At 37.1% G+C, this 23,486-nt stretch overlaps 1 protein-coding gene across 5 annotated transcripts in view; it reads left to right on the forward strand.

Moving 5' to 3' along the window:
- LOC127395784 (uncharacterized) overlaps positions 1–23,158 on the forward strand; it is a 42,491-nt gene extending 19,333 nt beyond the window's left edge. For 3 of the 5 annotated variants that reach the window (XM_051643162.1, XM_051643165.1, XM_051643164.1), the window contains 7 exons: positions 4,420–4,581; positions 5,843–5,875; positions 6,533–6,655; positions 8,649–8,696; positions 9,998–10,086; positions 11,610–11,702; positions 20,776–23,158. In XM_051643162.1, the coding sequence (XP_051499122.1) occupies positions 4,473–4,581; positions 5,843–5,875; positions 6,533–6,655; positions 8,649–8,696; positions 9,998–10,086; positions 11,610–11,702; positions 20,776–20,964 (684 nt within the window). In that variant the 5' untranslated portion in view covers positions 4,420–4,472 and the 3' untranslated portion in view covers positions 20,965–23,158. Of the gene's footprint in view, positions 1–982; positions 1,062–4,419; positions 4,582–5,842; positions 5,876–6,532; positions 6,656–8,648; positions 8,697–9,997; positions 10,087–11,609; positions 11,703–20,775 lie in introns of those variants that run through there. The other 2 variants (XM_051643163.1, XM_051643166.1) reach the window with 2 other exon arrangements.
- Positions 23,159–23,486: the final 328 nt, after the last annotated feature.

The raw sequence follows: 23,486 nt of genomic DNA on the forward strand, positions 1-23,486 counted from the left end.
AAGTTTCACATTACTTTGCCTTTAAATATATGTCCTAACAAAGTCTTTCTATTGACTGGAGGTATTGGCAGAGTCCAGTGAGGGCTTAAGGAACTAAAAAAGACCTTCCTAAACCAGACACAGGTAAAATATAGAACTTTCTTAACATAGCATACAAATCTTAGATAAAAGCAGTAGCTCCTTGATTTTAAGAAAACTCTGGCTTAAAAAAAAAAAATTTTAAAAAAAATGGAGTTGTAGTTGTTTTTAGAGGAGCTTCATTATTTCAGTGAGGTATAAAGAAGTGTGACTTGCTCCTTTAAAAATGCAAGGTTCCCTTATAAAACAAATTTAGTGTGTATGAATAGAGAGGACTGATTGGTGAGTAAAACGTTAGGAATGTACACAGGTAGATAGATAAAGCCAACTGAACATTCCAAATGCGATAATGAAAAATCTAGTTATTGTGTGATAAAAAGCATTATCTGGACACATCCACTTTAAACTTTAAACAAGTTCACTCGTGTTAGAAGCAGTCCAACTGTTGTTATTGCAACATCTGCAAAGCCCATGTAATAGCTGGGTAAATGTTTAAGCAGCTGACTTGTTTCAAGCTCTCTGTATCAGGGACTGCACTCCTACTTTTAATATTACCATAAACTCAGAACATGCCCTTGAATCAGCCTTGGAAGGAATGACAGATAGCAAGAATAATACCAGTCACATATTAGAATAGTGTTTAGGAGTATTTTCAGTTATTGTACAGAACTACTGGCTAAAAATTTGCATGCAGTTCCAGGTAAGACAGCTTCTGTGGTGTCTTAGAGAAACAGTTATTTAGAAGTTTGTTCTTACTATTCCCAACACTCCTGGAATCCCAGCAGCAGTTTGAGCCAGGAGAATATTGATGTAAATGAGCGAATGTAGAGATGTAAAAGATTAGGTTCACGTCAGACTTTTCTTTTATTTAGAGGTTTGGCTTCCTGCCATGTGTTCAGGCAATAAATTGGCTGTAACAGAGCTGCTTCTAGCATTCTGCTGAGTAGAAGTATCCCAGCAGAGACAATAGCAAGCAAAATAAGGTAAGCAAGAGTGGAAGATTACAACAGGGTTTTAAATACACTTCAGTTTAAGATTATTTTATCAGAATGCATTTTCAGTTTCTAAAAATAATGATTTTTTTCAGTTGACTTTAAAGTTTCCCTCTAAAATCTCTTCCTTAGTCTAGTTTATGTCTATTTTAATGTATTCCTATAGTTAGTCTAGAGTATCAATTTTGTAAATTCTGTCTGAAATGAAAGAGATTATAATCTCATTATTTATTAGCTATGGGATTCAAAAAGTTCTTTTCACGCCACAGTAAATTGTAGGAAACTTGGAGGATTTTCTTTTTTTCTTTGGAAGCAAGACTGTCAGCTGCAACCCAGTACACTTGACAAAAACAGTTCTGAGCTTTTAACTGTTTTAGAGATAACTTGTTATGAATGTACCAATATAGTCTGAAATAGTATTTGGATTGCATTACTGTGTGAATTAACTCAAAAATCTTAAAATCTGTTTTCTTGTGCTGAATTTGATTTCATTTTATGATCAGATGTGTCTGGGGGTTAAGTGGAAGAGAGAACGATAGCTAAAACCAAATGAGATTACTAAGGGGGCAAGAAAAGCTATGTAACAGATTTTCTTTGCTGCCTTCATTCACATGGTCTATGTAGCAGGAAAAATTTTCAAGCTCCCTTTCCTTTTGGGGCAATCTTTTTGCTATTGGTCACAAAGGTGCTTAAGTATATTTGATTTCAGCATTTTAAAGAGCTATAGCTCACGTTTTCTGCTTCCCCTGTACTTAGATTAGATGCAATCCAAAAAAAACCAAACAGCCCTAAGTTTTCAAAACAGTGGTTGACTAGGTCTGCAGCCAAGAACAGTATCCAGCGCTTCCTAGCCCTGTTCAAGCAGGATACACCTTACAGAAGAGATAAAGTAACAGAAGAAATGGGCATGAATGACATGGAAAAAAAAGAAACAGAGAAAAGAGAGAGACACACATTTAAAAATGTCAGTAAGAATGACAAAAATGGAAAAAAGTGGAACATGGCATGCAAAGAAAGGCTTATTCAAATGGGATTATTTAAATGTCATTCAATCTTAAGGGGCATTTGAGGAAATCCGAGCTATAGAACCTTTTGTTATTTCTTGAAGAGAGCTTTATTTGTTCTAGAGAGCTAGCAGAGGTGAAGTTCTAACGTAGACTTTTACATTTTTTAATTGGTCAAATGAGCCAAAGTAATTAAAGTTAAGTACATTTTTTCAGAACTGTGGGTTCTTTCTCCATAGAAAGTTTCCTAAGAATTTATCAACTTCCTAAATATGCTTCTGAAATTTTCTTTGAAGTGGCCTGCCCTCTTCATGAATTCTTCAGAATATTGGCTTGTAATAATACTCTTTTCTTACAGTGATCAGTGTAAATAACACAGATGCAAGATGGTTTGCATAGTATCGTGCTGTTTTTCTAAATACATGAATAAATAAATATATCATTAAGCATTTAGGACTAACTCAACATGAATTTGCATTAATAACTGCTGTACATGAAGGGCAAATCCAGCAGAAGACAATTCCCTGAAAGCTTCACTAAATATAAAAATCAGGACTTGGAATCTTCAGAACTTCTGATCAAGTGCAGCCAAACTAGAATGGCACTTACATTTTCAGTAGAAATGTTCTGTAACGGATTAAATGTCTGTTTTTGAACACCCTAAATCTGACAAAGTCTTGATGTTTTATTAATATTTAATAACTAGCACACTAATGCCTCTCAAGATCTACAAGCTGGTATTACTGCCCACATACTCTGCAGACCCTAATTCAGTTAGATATTTGCAGAGGTCAGGTCCCAGTTAGGACTTAGTGGAAAATCACAAAGGGTTTTCTCTTTTGTTTAACATGCTCAGTAAGAAAGCAATTTTGCAAGATGAAAAATACCCAGCCTTTACTTTCTACATGTCTACAAGTTATCAGACATTTAAAATATGAGACAACTTTACTACAAAGAGTAAGTAAATTATTTCCAATGAATGTTTGACTTTTCAGTAGCCTGAATGTTTACTTATAGCTAAGTTACTATATATAAAGAGCCAAAGAGAATGAAAAGGGCCTTAATTAGCATTCATCATTATGTGTTAAGACAGTTGCCAGGGATTGAAGTCTTTAATTTCCACCATTTCACATAAATATTTAATGTCAATTTCTGCATCAGCGAACTGAACCAAACCACAAGACAGAACTCCCTTACTCTGGGTGAATTCAATCATTATATTAGTGTTAGAGCCATGATCTCTGATCTAACTGATAATTTTTTTCTGAGCAAAGCTGCGTAGGGTTAAAATTATACCCATCTTCTCTTGGTTCATTGGCTTGAATGCCACACAAAATTGAAGCTTGTTGTTTATTTTGGTCTGCATTTGCCATAAACAGTTGTCATAAACAGCTGACTTTAGAAGAGCAGTAGTCTTGAGAATTCCAGCTTCTCTTTCTTCAAACCAAACTAAGGCCCTTAGGTTTTCTGAAATGCAGTGAATTAAGCTGCATCCTCAGGATATCTTATTAGCTGCTTGGATGTTTCCTCAGTCAATGTAATTCCCAGTCTTAGACATCAACCTCTCCTTAGGGTACCTGGCCAAAGTAAGCTTAAATCCTTTTATCCATCTAGCCTTCAAAAACTGAAAAGCATTATTTTTTTATAAATATTGTCACACATATAATTTGAAAAATTACTAAATTGTAAAGGAAATATTAATCATTTGAAAATATGAATGGTTGCTAATGGTAGAAGATTAAATTTTTTACTCGTCACTTTTGGTATTTATTAGTATTTCTAATATACTCCTCGAGTTTCCAAACTCCAGTCCTCATTCCTGAGGTATCAAGGCACGTTTCCTGAACCTTGGTTTAGAATTGTGATATGGTTGCATGTCTTTAATGATTATGCTGTGTTGAAGTTAGCATAATTTTCAGACACATATTAATACTTTGAAAATAACCTTAGATTGTATTCTGAAGGACAAAGCAATACAATTTTTCAATCCAGCTAGCAAAATGTAGCTAGCTTCCTATAGTTGAGAAGCATAAATAAATTTTATGTCACATAAACTGCTTATAATTATTTCTAGGAGGAAGTGTTTTAGCATATATTCCTTCAGCACAACTGCACCTATTATAACCTGCATTTTAGTGGAATTACAGATACATAACTGATTTGCCATCGCTGGAAACATACCATTTTGGCTTTGCAAGAAACAAGCTTGGATCAAGCAAGCAGTCAAATATTTATTGAGTTTATCCTGCTTCCTTTAACCATCATTTATCAAAATTATACTCTTTGCAAACTCATTTCTCAAATAAAATGTGAAGTGTTGTGACAAATTCTAACTCTAACTTTAGGAACAGAAAAAAGAAGCAACCAAGGCTGTTAGGATTTCTGGACAACTTCTGCAATGCTGCTCCGCTCAGGCCGCGTAAAGCCATATGAAGTGTCTTGCTGTGGAAGACAGTTTCGTAAGAGAAGTCTACGGATAACTGCAAATTCAGCTTCCGAAAAGCCAGGTAACTCTTTCCTGAGTGACAGGTATGGTTTTAATCTTGGGAAGATTATTCCAATCCAAGGCAGAATCCAAGCAAATTGAGTATCTGAAACAGCTCATCTATAATACGGTCAAAAATAAAAATTCTGAAGGACTGAAAAAAGGAAAGCTGCCTTTAAAATAACCAGTACAGAAATACTCTTCAAAATAGCAATATCAGATTTTTCACACCACCAAATTCAGACCAGTAATTCCTAAAGTACATCTATACCTACTTGGAAAAGCCTGAATGACATTGCAGGCCTGCCAACCATTTTATTTTGGGAACAGTACTGGTTCTTGCCATTATAGCTGGGAGTAGTATTCTTGCACTACAACAATTATTTTTTTATATTATATACTATTATATATTATATATACTACTATATATTATATACTATGTTATATACTATAACAAATATTTTTTTTTTTTTTAAGTTCGCTCTATTAATTATTGTTGTTGTTGTCCTGTTGTTTTTTAGAATGACCCATATTTTTCCTGGAAGCCTGATAGCTCTAGATGCCTTTGCCCAGGCATAGATCAGCTATACATGTGCCAAAGGTCCAACACAGGACCTGTCAGACATACTGTTTCTGAAGGGTGCGACTTGGGCTGTCAGTGTGTGCATTGTGTCTCTCTTTCTTGATTGTATTCACATAATTTATGCACAGTCTAAACAGGGTGGAATTAAAGCATCTCGTAAACAACCCTATTTTTTTTTCCAAACTGTCTCATTAAATACAGATGTTCCAGAGGAGGTGCATCAGTATAAAATGAATCATAAAGTTTTTGGTAAAGTCAAGCATTCCCAGAACATTATGTTGCTGTTGGCTCATTTCGAGTATCCTGTTATTTTACTTGCCTATTTTTTCTGGCAAGGAAAAGACTGTTAATCTTGCAGCATACTGTGGAGGTCTGTGTGGTCTTAAAAGTGTCTTAAATGAGTTTGACAGTATCAATCCCTTTCCAGTAAGATGATGTTCAGTCTTACATAATCAAAACTGTGATTTATAGCATTATTCTGTAGGTGTCTGACACCCAGTTGGCTGAATCTACATCCTTCTACAATACGGAACAGCACTGTTATGTTCAGTAGTGACAGAGAACAATTTCCCTCAGATACCTTTTAGCTACAGAGAAGACCTGTCACGTTTTCAGTAAGAGATGGCAGGTCCCCCAAATAAATGCTGCTATTTTAGCTATACGTATGCACTCTAATCTTGAAACTCTTGTCTATCCTCAGATCCACTTTTCAAAGTGCGAGCTTCAAAAGCAGGCAAGTACTTATCTATGAAATAAAGGAAACTAGTGTAGAAACAGGATACTGGAGAGATAGTTTCCCTAATTCACCTCTTCTTCAGAATGAAAACTTATAACTTTGTTTATCACATCTCTCTGTGTGGAGGCTGCTGTGCACATCCATACCCTGGCTGTGGCTTTGGCTCTGCACAGGGCTTGCCCCTCCCTCCCAAGAGTAATCCTTCTACCAGCCAACTGCTAATCTAGGCCCCCTCTTTCATCTTTATATTCCTCCTGTCCCCATTAGCCTTTTTCAATGCAGCTATCTGCAAGTTGTCCACAATCACCCTTCTTACACTATCTCTCAGGCTCTTGGGTTGGAAGCTATTTTTGAAGCTCAAGTTACTGCATCTGCTAACTCTCTAAATGGTCCAGCATACATCCCTTCTTCTCACTGAGATAATTTTCCAAGCAAAGAAATCTTTGTTTTCCTTCTTCACACCACCGTCAAGCCACAAACCCAGCCCTGCTTAGGGCCACTGTGTAATGTCTACTGTATGTTGGCTACACTGCTCATAGTTCAAATGTAGATAGATTGTCAAGAAAATATTGCTACAAAATACAATTGATCTTTTTGTGGAATTTAACATTTTTTTGTTGTTAGTAAAATTAATTGCAACTCATTTTTCGTTAGGCTTTAGTCTGAGAAAAACACAGAAATGCTATATACTGACTGAAGACTCAAAAACAGTGCATTTCGACATAGATGAACATGGTCATCATGAAATATCAACCAAGGATTCACAATCCCGTGAAGGTAGTGTGCTTTTTATACCAAAACTTACACACCGTGTTTTACTATGCGTAAATTTTTAATGTACTATTATGTTTAATGTGTTCAGTTCTGGGCCTCTCACTACAAGAAGGACATTGAGGTGCTGGAGTAAGTCCAGAGAAGGGCAACAGGGCTGGTGAAGGGTCTGGAGAAAAATCCTGTGAGGAGCAGCTGAGGGGACTGGGGTTGTTTAGCCTGGAGAAAAGGAGGCTGAGGGGAGACCCTGTCACTCTGTACAAATACCTGAAAGCAGGTTGAAGTGATGTGGGGGTCAGTCTCTTCACCCAAGCAGCAAGTGATAGGATGAGCTTCAAGTTGTGCCAAGGAAGGTTTAGACTGCATAACAGGAAAAATTTATTGACTGAAGGGGTTGTCAACACTGGAACACGATGCCCAGTGGACAGGTGTAGTCACAATTCCTGAAGCTATTTAAAAGATACGCTTAGTGGTGGATTTGGCAGTGTTAGGTTACCTTAGTGTGTGGACACGGTGATCTTAAGAGTCTTGTCCAACCTAACTGATTCTGTGATTCTATGTTTTCTGTATATGTAACATTATATTGCATCTTTATGAATACTGATAGTGATATGAAACCCCGTTTATTCCAGCTTACAGTAGGTACATAATATACTTAAATGAAAAAAATATTTTGTTCCCTTCCATTTGAGTTGATAGGAGGTCTAGATGCTTATCTGTTAAGAGACTGAAAGCAAAAATAATCCTCAGAGACTAGTGAAAAACTGAGAAAAACAGATAAGATTTTGAAATTTGTGCAATTCTTTTATTTTTTATGACTCTTACCTCCAATGGGGTTTCTCTAATCGATACCAAAAATTATATTACAACTAACATCACAGAAGTAGTTGTTAGTGGGTATTTTTTTGGTAGAGAAGAGGCAAATAACAGCAAATTAAATTATTCTAGAATTACACATTTTCCAGAGATGTGAAAGTAAGGAGAAAAAACAGTAAACCAAATTTATAACTGAAATACAGGAAAAAGTTGAAATCTGTAAGATAGCTATCAGGTTACTGAAACAGTATTTCTTTAAATCCAGCTTTTAAAGGAATCAGAAATCCATTGTATATGGTTCAGATGAAGACATAGAAAGGCTTGTCTGAAATATTTATAAACTGTTATTTTTATTCTATTAAATTGTGAATAATGCATTGCATTGATAAGGGATTTAAGTGTGCTTTGTATCTTTTGAAGTATCTTTTACTTGGTAACTTAATAGGACTTTGAAGTAACTCATACAACTAGTATTGCTACTTCATGAGCAGAACCAAAACCTGTATAGGTACACAATACAAGCAGTTTATGAATAGACTCATAGTGTGACAGTTCAGATGTAGAAGATACTAATGTTCCTAGAAGAAAAGAGGAAATGCTAAGTGATATTCTTGTATATGTAAAAACAAGCACCACAAACATACATTCATGATGATATAGTTGAGACAAGATCATATTAGGAACTAGATGTAGCCTGGATGTTTGTGACCTGGATCTGAAGGGGGTGATGCCATCCTCAGAGAGCTGGTTATGTGATTTAGGCTGTTAGAAACCCTCTGCTATTTCTACCTGCTCCTTTCCAGTCTTGTACATTTTGTGTTATGGGTCCTCACATCTGCTGCCAAAGCCTTTCAGGCTTATCTTTTATAACAATTAGGCATTACATTTCATAACTGAATTTTATCTTCTCAGGTGCATTATCTTTGCAAAATTTAAATAATCAATCAATATATTTACTAGACTCAGAGTTCAGACCTCAGTGTATCTGTTACAAGTCAAACTGTACAGTCTGTACACTACTGAACAGAGTTATGTGAATTCAGAGACCTGCAGGAAATGAACTCTAATGGCTATTGTTATTACTTGTTTTCTCAGATTGTATTTTAAAGCAATTCTTTAAATTGTTTTTGATGTCTCTAAATGTGAAGAATGTAACATATTTGTTAAATATCTTCTATTTTAGATATTGCATGGTTAGGTTTGTTCACAAGGAATGAACCACCTGTTACTGGTAAGGTTCCTGTGGGAATAAAAGGCATAATTCTCTTTGTTAGTGTCTGGTTTTGCAGAGGTGTTTGAGAATAGGAAAATAAGTTAGTTGTGTTTTATACACAGATTTGTCATTAGAAGTAACGTATTATACTATATTTTCATTTAGGACAGGTTGCTGGACAAGTCTAAAGAGGAAAGAGCCATTCTGTGTTCCATAAGAAGAAATCTTCAAAGTCACAAAATTTGCCTTAGCAAGTTATGAGTAATAGCTTGGACAGAAGACAAATGTATATGAGGAAATAATATGTATACAAGCTAGAAAATCCTATTTTTTTAAAAAGAAAATAGTGTTTGCTTTATTGCAGGTCTATCAAAGACCTCTTGTAACAGGAGACTAAAAACAAAAAGAAAATAGTATGAAGAAAGAGGAGACAAAGTTTTGGAACTTGTTAGCATAAGAAATGATTGGTTAAATCAAAGACATATTAGTTCCAGGTATTCCAGTAGGAGAGAAATTTATTCCAATTTAAACCATAAAGAGCTGCTGTAATAGATGAGAGCAAATATCCATCTGTTTCAGGACTGCACATTGAACTTTGGCCAAATGAAAATTTCTAGGTAACAGGACAAAATATTTATACTCTCCCAAATCCCAGTGCTTTGCATTTCAGGGACAACTGTAGCAAGAAGTAGTTTCTTGTATTTAGTAAATTTCCAATAATTTACTTTGCATGAATTTGTCAAATTTCCTCTTAGACCCTGGTAAGGTTTTGGTAACCAGAGAGGCTAAGTAGTTCAATCAAAGGCCATCAGAGAATGAGAGTATCACAAAAAATCAGTATTATCTCAAAAGGAAGTAAATCCAATGCACCCACAATTATGATAATGGAAAAAAATTTTATCTAGACAGCATGCAGAAAATAAAAGAGAAAAAATCCTGCATTTTCCATAGTGATGTATACAGGGTCAGGTATATTGCATAAACAGGTATATTGCATATATATATTAAGTACTAATAAGTATCTGATTTTGTAGTTCAGATTATATATGTATGTATATATATAAATATATATAACTGATATTCCATACATTAACTATAAATAAAGAAAACCTATATATATGTAAAGCATCATAAAGCTATAAACTTGAAATATGTCACGGAAGAGAATGGTATAAAGAGTAATTATATTAATAGCCATAGGAAGAGAAATAAATATAAGGAGTATGTCAATGTTATCTCTTTACAAAGTATTTTCAGCTATGCTTCATTTTACAAAATGGTACACATTTTATGACAGTATTCTCCTCTATCTAAAACAGAATCTAAAAATTTCGTGATACTCACACAGAGATCAAAACTTAATGAATTTGTTCTGTTGTGCAAGGGTAAGGAGGAGCTCGCTCTGAAGGTAAGAAGTTTATTTCTTTTGTAACTTATAGGTGCTCTTTCTTACTATTACACAATTTCCTCCATAGACCTTTTCAAATTCATTTGCCTTTACTCACCACTTTCATATGTCACAGCTTCTCCCTACCTCCCTCTATTCTGTCTGGTGAAATATTTAAAGTAGGTTATTGCAAAAATCATTGGGTTAGGTAGCTGACTACTGTCACTGTAAGACAGTTGGGCATGTTGACTGTCAGTCCCTGTGAAGGGAGAGGAAGCTTCTTAAGCAGAAAACACACAGGAAATAAAAGAGGAGGAAGAAGCAGGAATGCTGCCTTGTAAAGAGAGTTGAAGAGGGAAATTGGATTCTGCTAATCCATCTGAATTACAAGATAAGGAATGTGGTGAAAAGAAAATACAGCTGGACATAGTATTCTGTTTTAAACATTTACCACCTGTTGTTAGAGCATTCTCATTTTCTCCAGTCTTGTGAAGGCTTGTTTGTGGTAGGAAGAGCAGTCAAGGATTGTTTTTCCTATTGGAGGGTTAGAACCTTTACTAAAATCTCTCTGAGGAAGAAGGATGTATTGGGATTTACCCTCTAAACCAGGGCAAAGGTCTAAGAAGTTCTGTTTACACAGGTTATGTTGAGATAAAGAATCATCCTTCATCTAATGCTGGCCGTGCACAATGTCTTAAGTGGCCAAATGCTTCCTCAGATTAAGTATTTGATATATTTCATTTGTTTTTAATTCACGGATAACTTTCCATAAAATCTCTCTCCTGAAATTATCTGAGGAATTCAATGTTGCAAAACATATTCATTATATTTATAGCCTATTCTCTCACTGGCATTTTTCTTTCTCTCCTTGAAAGAGCAACTATTTTAAGAGGATTTTTCTGGTTCAGAGATCACCTTTTCATAAAATAATTGTTTGCAAGGTGTTGCACCAAATCAGGGAACTAAGCGTTGTGTCCTAATGGATTTTACTTCCTAAACACCTCTTTTAAAGTAACAGGTTATCCCAGATTATGTTTTTTTATATTATTAAAAGCAGTTCTTATCTGAAAATGAGGTAAGATATACTTAGTATCTCCCAAATATGTAAAAAACTTAGAAAGACCACGGACCTTTCTGTTTCCATCAAAATACAAATACTTTTCTTTATCTCCACCAGAATTCTAATACAGAGGATGACAAAGCTCCTTATCTGTGATGAAGTTTTGGTTTTCTATTACAACATGGTTCAGTCTTGGCTGCAATGCAAAATAGAATTTGGACATTAAACAGTCTGAATGACTGTCTTTGGTATTTGCTTTGGTATTTGCAAGCCAATTCATTTTGTATTGCAAATGGTAAGAGAAATACATTCATGGAAGTGTTTTGACAACTTATCAACTTATTAATCTTGGATAACTTGAACATAATCTTTAATGGGCTTTATAAAAGAAGAAGAATTTTCTTCAGAAATAATACTTCTTTTGGTGGATTAAAATAATGAAATATAAAGACAAAATTACCAATCTGGGTGGTTGTAAACACAGGTCTTAAAAGCATCCGGTTCAGAGCCAGACTGTTCTTCAGTGGGAAAATGCAACATGGAAACACGCAACCATGACGATCCTGACTTCAAACAGGTACATAATTACAAACAAACAAGTAAAAGCCTGTGTGTGAGAGAGTGTGTATGCAAACATAGGTGTAAAAAAAGGTGCAGCTATATGCATCCTGCTATTACTCATTAAGTGATTAATTTTTTACATTCCTACTTCAGCTGTTTTTTAGTATTTTCCTCAGAAAAAGGAAAATATACATTTTTTACTTGAATGGTGTGTATGTTTTCATCCTTCAATCTACAAGCAAACTATCTCACTTGCAATTAACACATGAAAGATGGAGCTGTTTCCCATATTATGCTTACAGAAAATGCAGGGACATACACAGTAGTTTTCTCCTGGTACAAATTCTTAGACAAGATCTAGAAAATCTGGATGAGTGTATTAGCATACCTAGAAGGGTCAGATTACAAGAGTAATGATGTTTCTAAGAAACAGTGAGTCTGTCATTGAAAAACTTCTGGGAAGTAATAAACCCTTAAATTTTATACATATACTTCAATAAAATTGGAAATAGGTAATCCCTACTTTCAGACTGAATTCTGTATCAGCAGATGACTATAAATTGGGAGTAATGCACTGTGTATAGAAATATAGGTAGCCAGCTGGTTTCTTAACACATGTTTGTGACCAAAGCTTGATTTTGTTGCCTCTTCTCTAGATGGAAATTATAAAACATTGTGAACAACTAACTACTTCAGTTTTCTGTAAGGTAACTTAGACAGACATTTTAACCTACAGAAAATGAAAAACTAAGGACATGTAGTCAATAATAATTTTTGTTAAGAATGTAGGCCTGTGAAATTACACTGGGGGGGAGTGAAAAGACCATCTTTCTAATTCAATGAGCAAAATTAAAGCTATTTAGGATTAGACAGCTTTTAGAACTTCATAATAGTGAATGTGAAACACTGAAAACCTAAAATTCCCAGTGTAATATTTCTAACATTGCTAACATTTCTCCTAAATGAGAAAGGAATTTTGGTAATTTGAAATTATAAGAGTTTCTTGTTTGAAGTCATTTGGAAATGGTCTTTCAGAGGTATAAGCTACAGGGTTTTTTTATTTTTATTTTTAAAAAATATATATATAATTAATGAACAAACATGTTTCTTGCATATTGGGCTTGGAAAATCCAAGCGTGTCCTTCAGTTTAAATTCCTGCTGAGGTACTTATTTGCCTCAGATGTTACTTGGCTTTACATAGAGGGAGAAAGTGTTGAAGCCTAGGAAATTTATAAGGCAAATTCTAGTCCCCTCCTTGTATGATATAAATGATCATAGTCATATCCCATTCTTCTAACATGTATTTCATATGCTTTTTAATAGAAAAATCTATGCCTTTTTCTGTGGAAAAAGAGGAATGAATTAGGCAAAATAATTAGTGTCCTGATGGCTGCAAGCTTTGGCGGACAGCAGGAAAGAAGTGCTGTAACAGTTGCTTGTAGAAATGTATTAATCACTCTTGGTTTCCTAACAAAAAATTTAAATGAAAAACTAGTTTTGAGAATCCAATAATTAAGTAACAAGATAGATAGCAATTGTCTGTTGTGGTTTCTAGCTGATACCATCTCACAGGAGAAAAATATGTTGCTCATTCATGCAAGAAGAAAGCAGCAGCCTGCACTTGAACCATCTTGTTAGTCCAGTAAGCCTTGAAGACAGATATTTTCCTTCTTTTATTGGAAGACTGCCGGTAGAATTACCAGCAGGAAGAGTTGCATATAGTGTTATAAATCTTCATTTTGTAACCAAGACTTATGGAAATACAGTTCACAATCAATATTTATTGAAACATCATTTAATAATTAGGCTGTTATTGTCACAATAAAAGAATAACAGCCTGTAACAGTAAATAATAGTTTATAGTAACATCTTATTCCGATAGGGGTCTAAGTCAGGAAGGTGTCACAGATCACAACCAACATTTATTGCAACACCATGCTGGTAAGAGTGGAAAACAGTTTGCAGTGTGCATGCAGTTACTGCCTCATGTGTGCACAGTTGAGACCACTCGGCTCGAGCAGCAGCAGAGAGGCCAGCCCCAGCGGTTCACTCAGGAGCAGGCTTACATTTACATATAACTGTAATTATTTTAACTCTATAATAAAGCATGCTTATCATAATTAATAATATCATAAAAGCAAAGCCAGTTAACCATGCAACAGGATAAATCAAGACATACAGAACCATGTTGCCCTGTAGCTCCACCACAGAAAAGGTTTTCCCATCTACCCACGACATGCTGACAATGATGGGATGTTTCCCATCCCTTATATATAGTTCTCTCACTAGCAAATATAGCCTCTTTTGGCACAAATAAGATTACATTTACAAAATTTGTCACCTGATATAGTCCACACACAGGCAAGTGTTTATTCCAGGCATTTCTGAGAAAAAAAACAACTGCTTACAGCTTTGATGTTGGAAGAAGTTTTACTTAGCATTCACTGTTGACGTTAATCCCTTGATTTGGCCTGGAGTTCTTAAGTAGACTCATGCTGTTTCATGCCCATGCAGGCTGTCTCATGAATTAGCAATTGCTTTAGAAGTCTTGGCCAAAATTATGCAGCCATGTAGTATCAGAGCTGGGTCTGTATCCTTGGCACACAAGCACTTAAACAGATCGTAGGAGGAGGGGGTGCAGGGGGAAAAAGTAGCAGAAGGGGGAATTACCAAGGAGACTTGGTCACATCCTGTGTTGTTACATGTATGTATAGGTTTTAATGTTCTCATTTTACCATTTTCTTTAATTATATATAAATGTTCACTCCTCCAAAAATGCAGGGTTTAGTGACTGGTTATCAGAGATGTACACACCTCCTTTAGAACATATCTGTAGTATCTTCTCTCAGTGTTATTTCTGTTCTGGTTCAACCATAATATTTTACTATTCCTAATACAGTACCACCCTCAGACCTCTGCATATATGTATTTTACCCTCTCAGGTCTTAATAAGTACTAACAGCACTTAGTTATCCCTCAGTTTCAAACCTTCCTTTCTCTTTCCTTTCTCAGTTGATATCATTCTTAAATGCCTTCTTGACTTAACACATTTGCTCAAAGGATTACTGAAGTCAGCCATTCTATCACTAGATCCATCTGCTACTCTTCAAGTTATTAGATTATTATAAATGTACAGCATTTTCCCAGAACTTGGACAAGAATTCCCCAGCTTCGGTGGGCTAAGGTCTGAAAGGCTGCAACTCTCAAAGCTCCATCAAGACCTGTCAAAATTTTTATTCTAGGATCCTCTCTACTTTAGTTAGATGAAGTTAAACAAGACAGGGGCATATTAAGTTAGAGGTTGGCTATGGCATCATGAAAGTTGTTACTGTGGGACTTACTCTTTACTCCAGTTAAACAGGTCAAAATAAAGAAACTAAATTAATTCCAAACAGGCAAAATCTGGCAACTGAGTTCCACAGAATTGTCTTGGTTCAGAACTTTTGACATTATCAGTAATGACAATTACATGTTTACTGTGCTTGGCTGCTGGATGGAGTCAAACCACAAGGCCTGAGCGTTGTGGAATTTTTTCTCCAGAAGTTGATTCATCTGTTGGAGAGCCAAGGAGCGATCAGCAAGGTTCCCTCACCCTTCAGCAGTCCCATATGGCCAGTGTGAAAGTCTGATGGAGGGTGGAAGGGAACACTAGAGTATTCTGGTCTGAACAAAGTAATGCCACCACTGAGTCTTGGTGTATCAGATGTCCTGGAGCTCTGATATGAATGGGAGTCAAATGTGGTAGATTGTTTGTCTCAACTGATACAGCTGAAACATTTTTCTTCATCCCTTTGGCAGCAGAGTGCAGGCCAGTTTGCCTTCATGTGGAATGATGTCCACTACATCTGGAACTGACTGTCCCAGGGCTGGAAGCTGAGAACTACCATTTTTTAGGACAGGACAAGCTGTGAGAAAAAAAACACTGAGTTGTGCTGGCCACAGCCAGCAGCCAAGCCTCCACATAGCAACTCACTCAATCCCACTGCCCACCAGTAAGACAGGGGAGAGAACAGCAAGAGCAAAAGTGAGAAAACTTTTGAGTCAAGTTAAAGACAGGGAAAATAACACATGAAGGACAGTAAAAACCGCAAGTAATGCAAAAGTACTTACCTCCTCCCAGCAGGTCAATGCCCAGACACCTCAGAAGAAAAAAAACCCAACAACCCACCTTCTTCTTCCTCTACTCCAGTCTTTATGGGTGACCATGACATTATATGGCATGGAGTATCCCTTTGGCCAGTCTGGGACACCTGTCCCAGCTGTGTCCCCTCCCAGCTTCTCGCCTACTCCTAGTCCAATCCCTTGGTCAGAGTGGGAAAAAGATGTGCATGCACTGCTCAGCAGTAGCCAAAACACTGGTATGTCATTGATGCTGTTTCAGTCACAAAACCAAAGTGAAAGTGCCATATAATTAATTTGTATTACATTCCAAAGTCCATAGCTTCTTTGATGTAATTAAGGTGGCAGATCAATGTTACTAGTTTGCTTATAGTTAATGTACAACTCATGCAGATTTTGATCATGTGCTCATTACCTGAGTCAAAATGTAAAGTGTACTGTGCCCTATACTCCTTTGTGTAACACGGCTTGACAATGGAAGATTATTTGTTCTGTTTCAGCTGGCCTTCACATCCATTTTTTCTTATCTTTTTGCCACTTCCTGTTTTAGAGTGCAGCAGTCAAACTTAGCCTGGGGTTATGTTCATTGTGCCCTATTCACACTGACTTTAAATAATTTTAAGTCTATTTATCTTAAAACTTGGATATTACACTCACATCTTTCTCTGTAGCTTCCATCACTGACATGTAATTCCATAAGGTAATGTTTTTTTATTTAATATATGGAGACAACATTTGTAGCATTTTTCTAATGTGAGTATAGATATGCTATTGCAAGGGCATTATGAACCACCTGTGGGACACAGAAACATAGAATGGTTAAGGTTGGAAGGGACCTTAAAGATCATCAGGTTCCAACCTCCCTGCTGTGAGCAGGGACACCTCACACAAGACCAGGCTGCACAAGCCTCATCCAACCTGGCCCTGAACACCTCCAGGGAGGAGGCTTCCACAACATCTCTGGGCAACCTATTCCAGCACCTTACCACCCTCATGGTGAAGAATTTCTTCCTGATGTCAAACCTAAATCTCCCCTCTTCCAGTTTAAAACCATTACCCCTTGTCCTATCACTACCCTCTCTGATGAAAAGCCCCTCCCCAGCTTTCCTGTGGGTCCTTCAGGTACTGGAAGGCCGCTATAAGGTCTCCCCGGAGCCTTCTCTTCTCCAGACTGAACAGCCCCAACTCCCTCAGTCTGTCTTCACAGCAGAGCTGCTCCAGCCCTTTGATCATCTTGGTGGCCCTTCTCTGGACCCTCTCCAACAGCTCCCTATCTTTCATGTGCTGAGGGCACCAGAGCTGGACACAGTATTCCAGGTGGCTCTGACCAGAGCAGAGTAGAGGGGCAGAATCCCCTCCCTGGCCCTGCTGGCCACACTTCTTTTGATGCAGCCCACGGTGTGTTTGGCTCTCTGGGCTCCAGCACACACTGGCGGCTCATATCCAGCTTCTCATCTACTGCCATCCCCAAGTCCTTCTCAGGGCTGCTCTCCAGCCATTCTCCCCCCAGCCTGTATTTGTGCCTGGTGTTGTGCTGACCCAGGTGCAGGACCTTGCACTTGGCCTTGTTGAACTTCATGAGGTTGGCACTGGCCCACCCTTCCAGCCTGTCAAGGTCTCTCTGGATGGCATCCCTTCCCAAGCTGATGACACACCTTGGTGTCATCAGCAAACTTGCTGAGGATACACTCAATCCCACTGTCCATGTCTCCAACAAAGGTGTTAAACAGCACTGGTCCCAGTACTGACCCCTAAGGCAGACCACTCATCACCTGCCTCCATTTGGACATTGAGCCATTGACCACAACTCTCTGGGTGCGGCCATCTAGCCAATTTCTTATCCACCAAGTGGTCCATCATGCCTTGTCAGTTTGGATACCAGGATGTCATGTGGGACAGTGTCAGACACCTTGCACATATCCAGGTAGATGTTGCTCTGCCACCATCCACCATCTCTGTAGCCTTGTTGTAGAAGGCCACCAGATTGGTCAGACTTGACTTGCCCTTAGTGAAGCCATGTTGGCTGTCACCAATCACCTCCTTATTTTCCATGTGTCTCAGCAGACTTTCCAGGAGGATATGTTCCATTGTCTTGCCAGGCACAGAGGTGAGACTGACTGGCCTGTAGTTCCTGGGTCTTCATTTTTTCTCTTTTTTAAAAATAGGGGCTATGTTCCCTTTTTTCCAATTGGTGGGAACCTCACCAGACTGCCATATCCTGTCAAATATGATGGACAGAGGCTTAACAACTGCATCCATCAGCTCCCTCAGGACCCATGGATGGATCCCATCAGGTTCCATAGACTTGCACACCTTCAGGTTCTTTGGATGGTCATGAACCTGCTCTTCTCCTACATGGGGGTTACTTCATTCTCAAAGTCCCTGCTTTCACCTGCTGTGACCTTTGCAACGAGGCTGGAGCACTTTCCAGAGAAGACTTATGCAAAGAAGTCATTGAGAACCTCAGCCTTCTTAATATCTTGTGTAGCTAGGTCTCCTTTTACCTTCAGAAAAGGGCCTACATTTTCCTTGGTTGTCCTTTTATATCCAACATAGCTATAGAAGCTTTTCTTATTGCTCTTTGCATCCCCGGCAAAATTTAATTCCATCTGGGATTTGGTACTCATTATGTGATCCCTAGCTGCTTGGACAACCTCTCTGTAATCCTCCCAGGATACCTGCCCTAGTTTCCACCCTCTTTATGCTTCCTGCTGAAGGTTGAGCTCTTCTAGGAGCTGCCTTTTTTGTAACTAAATGTGAAACCTAACCTGAAAATTAGTTCTTCATTTTCTTGCAATGGCAAAAAAACAGTGAGATTATAACTGAAAACCTTTTTTTAAATTTTAACTTCTGAATGACCTCTTGATCAGGATGAACTTGATCAGACAGTAGTCCATCATATTCCCCAGGTTGCCTTATCAGCCGTCTTAACAGGCCATAATAGAAATTTAATTATGTCATTATTTATTGCAAAACACATTGTTCTTCAATGACCTACTGCAAGTCTCAGCCCTGGCAGTGCTTGGATACTTGGCTCCTACTCCCAGCTCCTCTTTATTTTCTCCTCTCATCATTCCCCAAATCATCTTCCTGTGATGGCTCTCTAGCTATTTTTCCATCATTTCACAGAGATACAACAGGTATTTTAAAGTTTTGCATCTTTGTCTGCATTTGCAAGCACTTAATTTTGGCTTCACATTTACCAGATCTCACTGGAGGCTCCCTTCTTCTAGGGTGGATTTCTACATTGTACACATTAATCCCTCTTCTCACTACTGCAGGATTATTTTTTTTCCCCTGATGTTACTAGATTTTCTTATTCCATTATGTTTTTTTGAGTCCCTAGAAGATATTTATATCCTAAAGACAAGTTGTCTTCAACTTTCTCAGTACAATTTTTTTAAAAACAGGTTTGTTTGGGGTTTTCTTATTGAAGCTTCAGATACTCTGCTGTTAACTGGCTTGATCAGGACAGAATGCTTCAGCTGATTCTCATTATAGCTTTGCTAATACAGGAAGTGTAGTGTCTAATTTCTTTCATGTACCCTGCAACAGCTGCAGGACATTTTCCTTCCATCCACTGTTGACATATGGACTGAAAGGACACATTCCTCCTTACATGGAAAGGTGCTTATTACCAATGTTATAATGTCCAGCATAGCTGGGACCCTTTAAGGAAATTATCTGTCCTCCTGCTCTTCCCCAAGCATTCAGTTTCATTTTAGTGGTGCACAATGATAACATGCCAGACTGGTCATAGTTATAGAACTGTCATGTGGGTTGGATGAGTGTTCAAACAGATCACTCAAAAGATGAAACAGTTTGATTATGATGTGCTCATTTACCATCTCAGTCTTCCCCAAAATATTTTATAAATTTCCTGCTACCTGACAAGAGGTTGAGTTGGGTGAAACACAAATCTAAACCTTTTATTAATTAAGCTTTTACTATTACCAGCAGATAACTATTCACACAGTCTTCTCAGTTACTCCCTCACTCATTGTACACACTCAGAAGCCAGTGCTCATACCACGCTCAAGGGGTCTGCAAGCAGCTGTACGCGGTCACACATGGGGTCCCTCATTTCAGCAGATCTGCTCACATATCCTGCCCTGCGTATGCACACTCTGTCCACCTACAGCAGCCGCTGCCTTCTTGGACGTGGTGTGGGTTACATAAGTCATTGTGGGGGACAGTGTGTGCTGGAAGCTTTGGGCAGGTTCAGCAGCTCCTTGGTCTCCTGAGTTTATCAGTTTTTGCTTTTAACAGGGCTACTAGTCTTCAAGGCTTATGGATTCAGAGGCTACCTCTCAGCACATACTCTTAATCTCTGGCATGGTGTTTTCTGGTAACTATTTCTCCGTTCTCACCATGCAGTGCCTAGAGAGCCCAGACAATACACACATACACACACACAGGGACTATTTTGACAATAGCCATTCCTCCTAAGATAGATGTTTAATAAAGTGTATGAAACTGAAGATGTACAGAGAATCACAGGTAATAGCATAGTTGTTTAAGAGTAATGGGTACTGTGACATTCTAATTTTACTCCAAAACAGGCATGAAAAATTGTGGGTTGACGTTTTGTTGCTAGCTGCACTTGGCAATGTAGATCTGTGGTAAGAAAATAACCAGATGAAAATCCTGAATTATCACTGTAACAGGTATACTGCAGAGGAAAAATGTGCTGGTCTTTTTGTGAAGCAAAGATATGCAGATATGGGTCAGAAATACTCAGTCCTTTGAGGGAGACAGGTATTATTTAATTCATTGTTATCACAGAATCTGTGCCAAAATTATTAGGTGTTGCCAAAGATTTATCTATAAATTGGTAAATATGTGTCACTGAGGAAAACTCTTCAAAATACTACAAGCCAGCAACACACAAGAATTTTTTGTCACAGGAAATCCTAAAGAAAGGCTTGAAAAATATAATTAATGTTCTTTACTTTGTGTATTTTCATAGCTGAGTGGAGATAATAACTTTTTCATCATGCATTACCAAGGAGATTCAGTGCAGTTCCAATGCTATGAAGACAGAAGATACTACCTGTGTGTGAATGACGACTCACTTGATATTCGCAAGCTGGAAAACAAACAACCCAACCAAGACAAAAATTTTTACTTCAAGGTGTCATATTTAGAGGAAAAGTAGCTTGTCAACATTTCAGTGGCCTAAGTGTCCACACAACTCCTATAATAAGCTAACATAAGAGAAGGAAGGTTGAGATCAATTAATTTCCTTTTTTTTGTAATTTCTTGAGTCACCATTTTGCATGAGTAACATCCTTTATTTCTGTACTTTCTATAGGAAAAGAGAAAGGCTAAGCTTGAAAAACATATTGAGTGATTAGTCTCTTTGTGTCTGACCCACACAATTATGGATTTAAGGAGCTGAATTTCCTGGAAGGGAAAAAATATATTTGGAAATTATATTTTGGGGATATTTTGAAGACAGGAGAAAAAATAAGGAAGCCTACATGGATATGAAATGCAAAGCACAGTTCACCATTTGGTAAACATTTTACTTTTATGAGCTCACCTGACCTTGAGGAGAAAACAATAAATTTTGAAATGCGTATGTGCATGTCCTAACTGACTGACTTTGGAAAAGGAGTGGAAGAGGTTCTTCTCACTGCCCCTGCAAGGCAAAAGCCATCCAAAATATGAGAGGAAACTAACAAAGAGTGTACACAGGATCACTGGGTGTTAAAGAACTGTTACTCCACTGCTGTGCATGGAATCTCACTGTGATTTAGTGATAATTTTTTTGCATCCCAGTTGTTTGGGAATGTATGTGTATAAATTACAGATATTATGCACCTATGCCAAGATGTTGATGCTTAGTTGCAATAGAACAGCCTACATGTTCTACAGCACTTGCAGGAATTGCTCTGTGTAAATATAATAAACCATGCATGTCTGAAATAGGAATTCTAAAGTCAGTCAATCACAACAATGCACATTACAATAAGGAAATTATCTGTAGCAGACCAAACTCCAAAGGTCTATGAGACCTTAAAAGTTTATTTTTTTTCCTCCTTCCTAGCAGTGTGGAGTTTCACTGCTGGGCTTCTTCAAATAGTGAAAATCATTTTGACATTTCCAATGCTGACCGAACAGAAGAGTGCTTTTGAGTATTCCCTAAATAGTACTTACAGCTTCTGGACCTGTTAAAAGTTCAGTGAAGTCAGTGGGAAGAAGAAAACCCCACATTACAGACATTGCCTTCAGCATACATCACACTAAAATAAAATTATTTTAGCACTATCTATTATGTTGCACAATAAATAAATACAATTATATATATATGGTAAAATAATTTCACTAATTGATACACTAATACTTCATAGTGATGTATTTATTATTGGTAAGGGGATTACCGTACTAAATTACAGAACATGCTTTCTAGATGGTAAGTGGATTAAATGACAGCTCATCAAAAAGCTTATACAAAGCATACTAATGAAATCAGCATTGCTGATGTAAGCAAAAAAGTATCACTGACCTCAGTGAATTTTGAATCTATTTTATAGTGTAAACTTAAATTATGGTTATATGCAGAATTTTGTACTTGTACCATCTGCCATAAAAATAAGTGTTTAAAATAACAAACAAACAAACTCCAAACCAACCAACCAACCAAAACAACAACAAAGACAAACCAAACACACACACACACACAAAACCCCACACCACAACAATTTAAGGTACAAAAGCCCTTATGGAAAGCAGTAGTGGTGATTTTGTAAAGATTCAGACTTGAGATACAAGATAGAAATGCAATTTGACAATTATTCTCAGAAAACACAATAAATACAGCCATCTTTGTAACTATAGTTGTAGACAGAAAAACAAGTTAACATTTTCTGGATTCTAATTTATCCTAGATTCTTATTTTGCTCATACAAACTACTAAAACTGGCAGATAGTTTTTTGTTTTGTGAGGTGGACAGCATGCAGAAATGTTATTTAAAATCAGAAAATGAAAGCCACAAGGCTTTTAGAAAAATATAGCCTCTAACACTTTACAATACAAAATATATTTATCCAATATGTCAAACAGTTGACTATGAAAATAATTATTATTTTGCAGCTTATCTTCAAAATAGTACTAATATTCTTTAACTTGTGCTTAGCAGATGTGATACTTATTAAAATGGTATAACCAATACTTTACACTTTTTTTTCCTCCTCTTCAAAGGCTGTGCCTTAAATAAAATACTGTGTTCTATTTGCTGCAGTACAATTTAAAGCAAGTATTCTTCCTGTATGACTTCTAGTACTCTGACCATATTTGTGACTTGTTAGAATAAACTTGTGAGAAGAACATCAATAAATACAAAGAATGTGATCCTTCTTTATCTGAAAAAAGCTAATCAAAATAGTATATGTAAATGAGGGGACCATATCCTCTTAGGACCTATGTGCTAATTTTTTTCAGGAAACCAAAGTTCTTTCAATCATGGGGGAGGGAATGGTCATTTACAGAAAAAAAAAATAAAAAAACCCCACAAACAAACAGTTAAAAAACCTGACTGCAGTAAAGTGTGAGTTTAGGAAAATTAGTCATACCTTAAAGCAAGAGGTTAGCAGCCAGCCTTGTCAGCTCTGAAATACATAACTCATATACATTCTATTACACACCACCTTCATTATAGTTAGCATAAAACCTGG

The sequence above is a fragment of the Apus apus genome, chromosome Z, assembly GCF_020740795.1.
Source record: "Apus apus isolate bApuApu2 chromosome Z, bApuApu2.pri.cur, whole genome shotgun sequence".
Classification (NCBI taxonomy): domain Eukaryota; kingdom Metazoa; phylum Chordata; class Aves; order Apodiformes; family Apodidae; genus Apus; species Apus apus.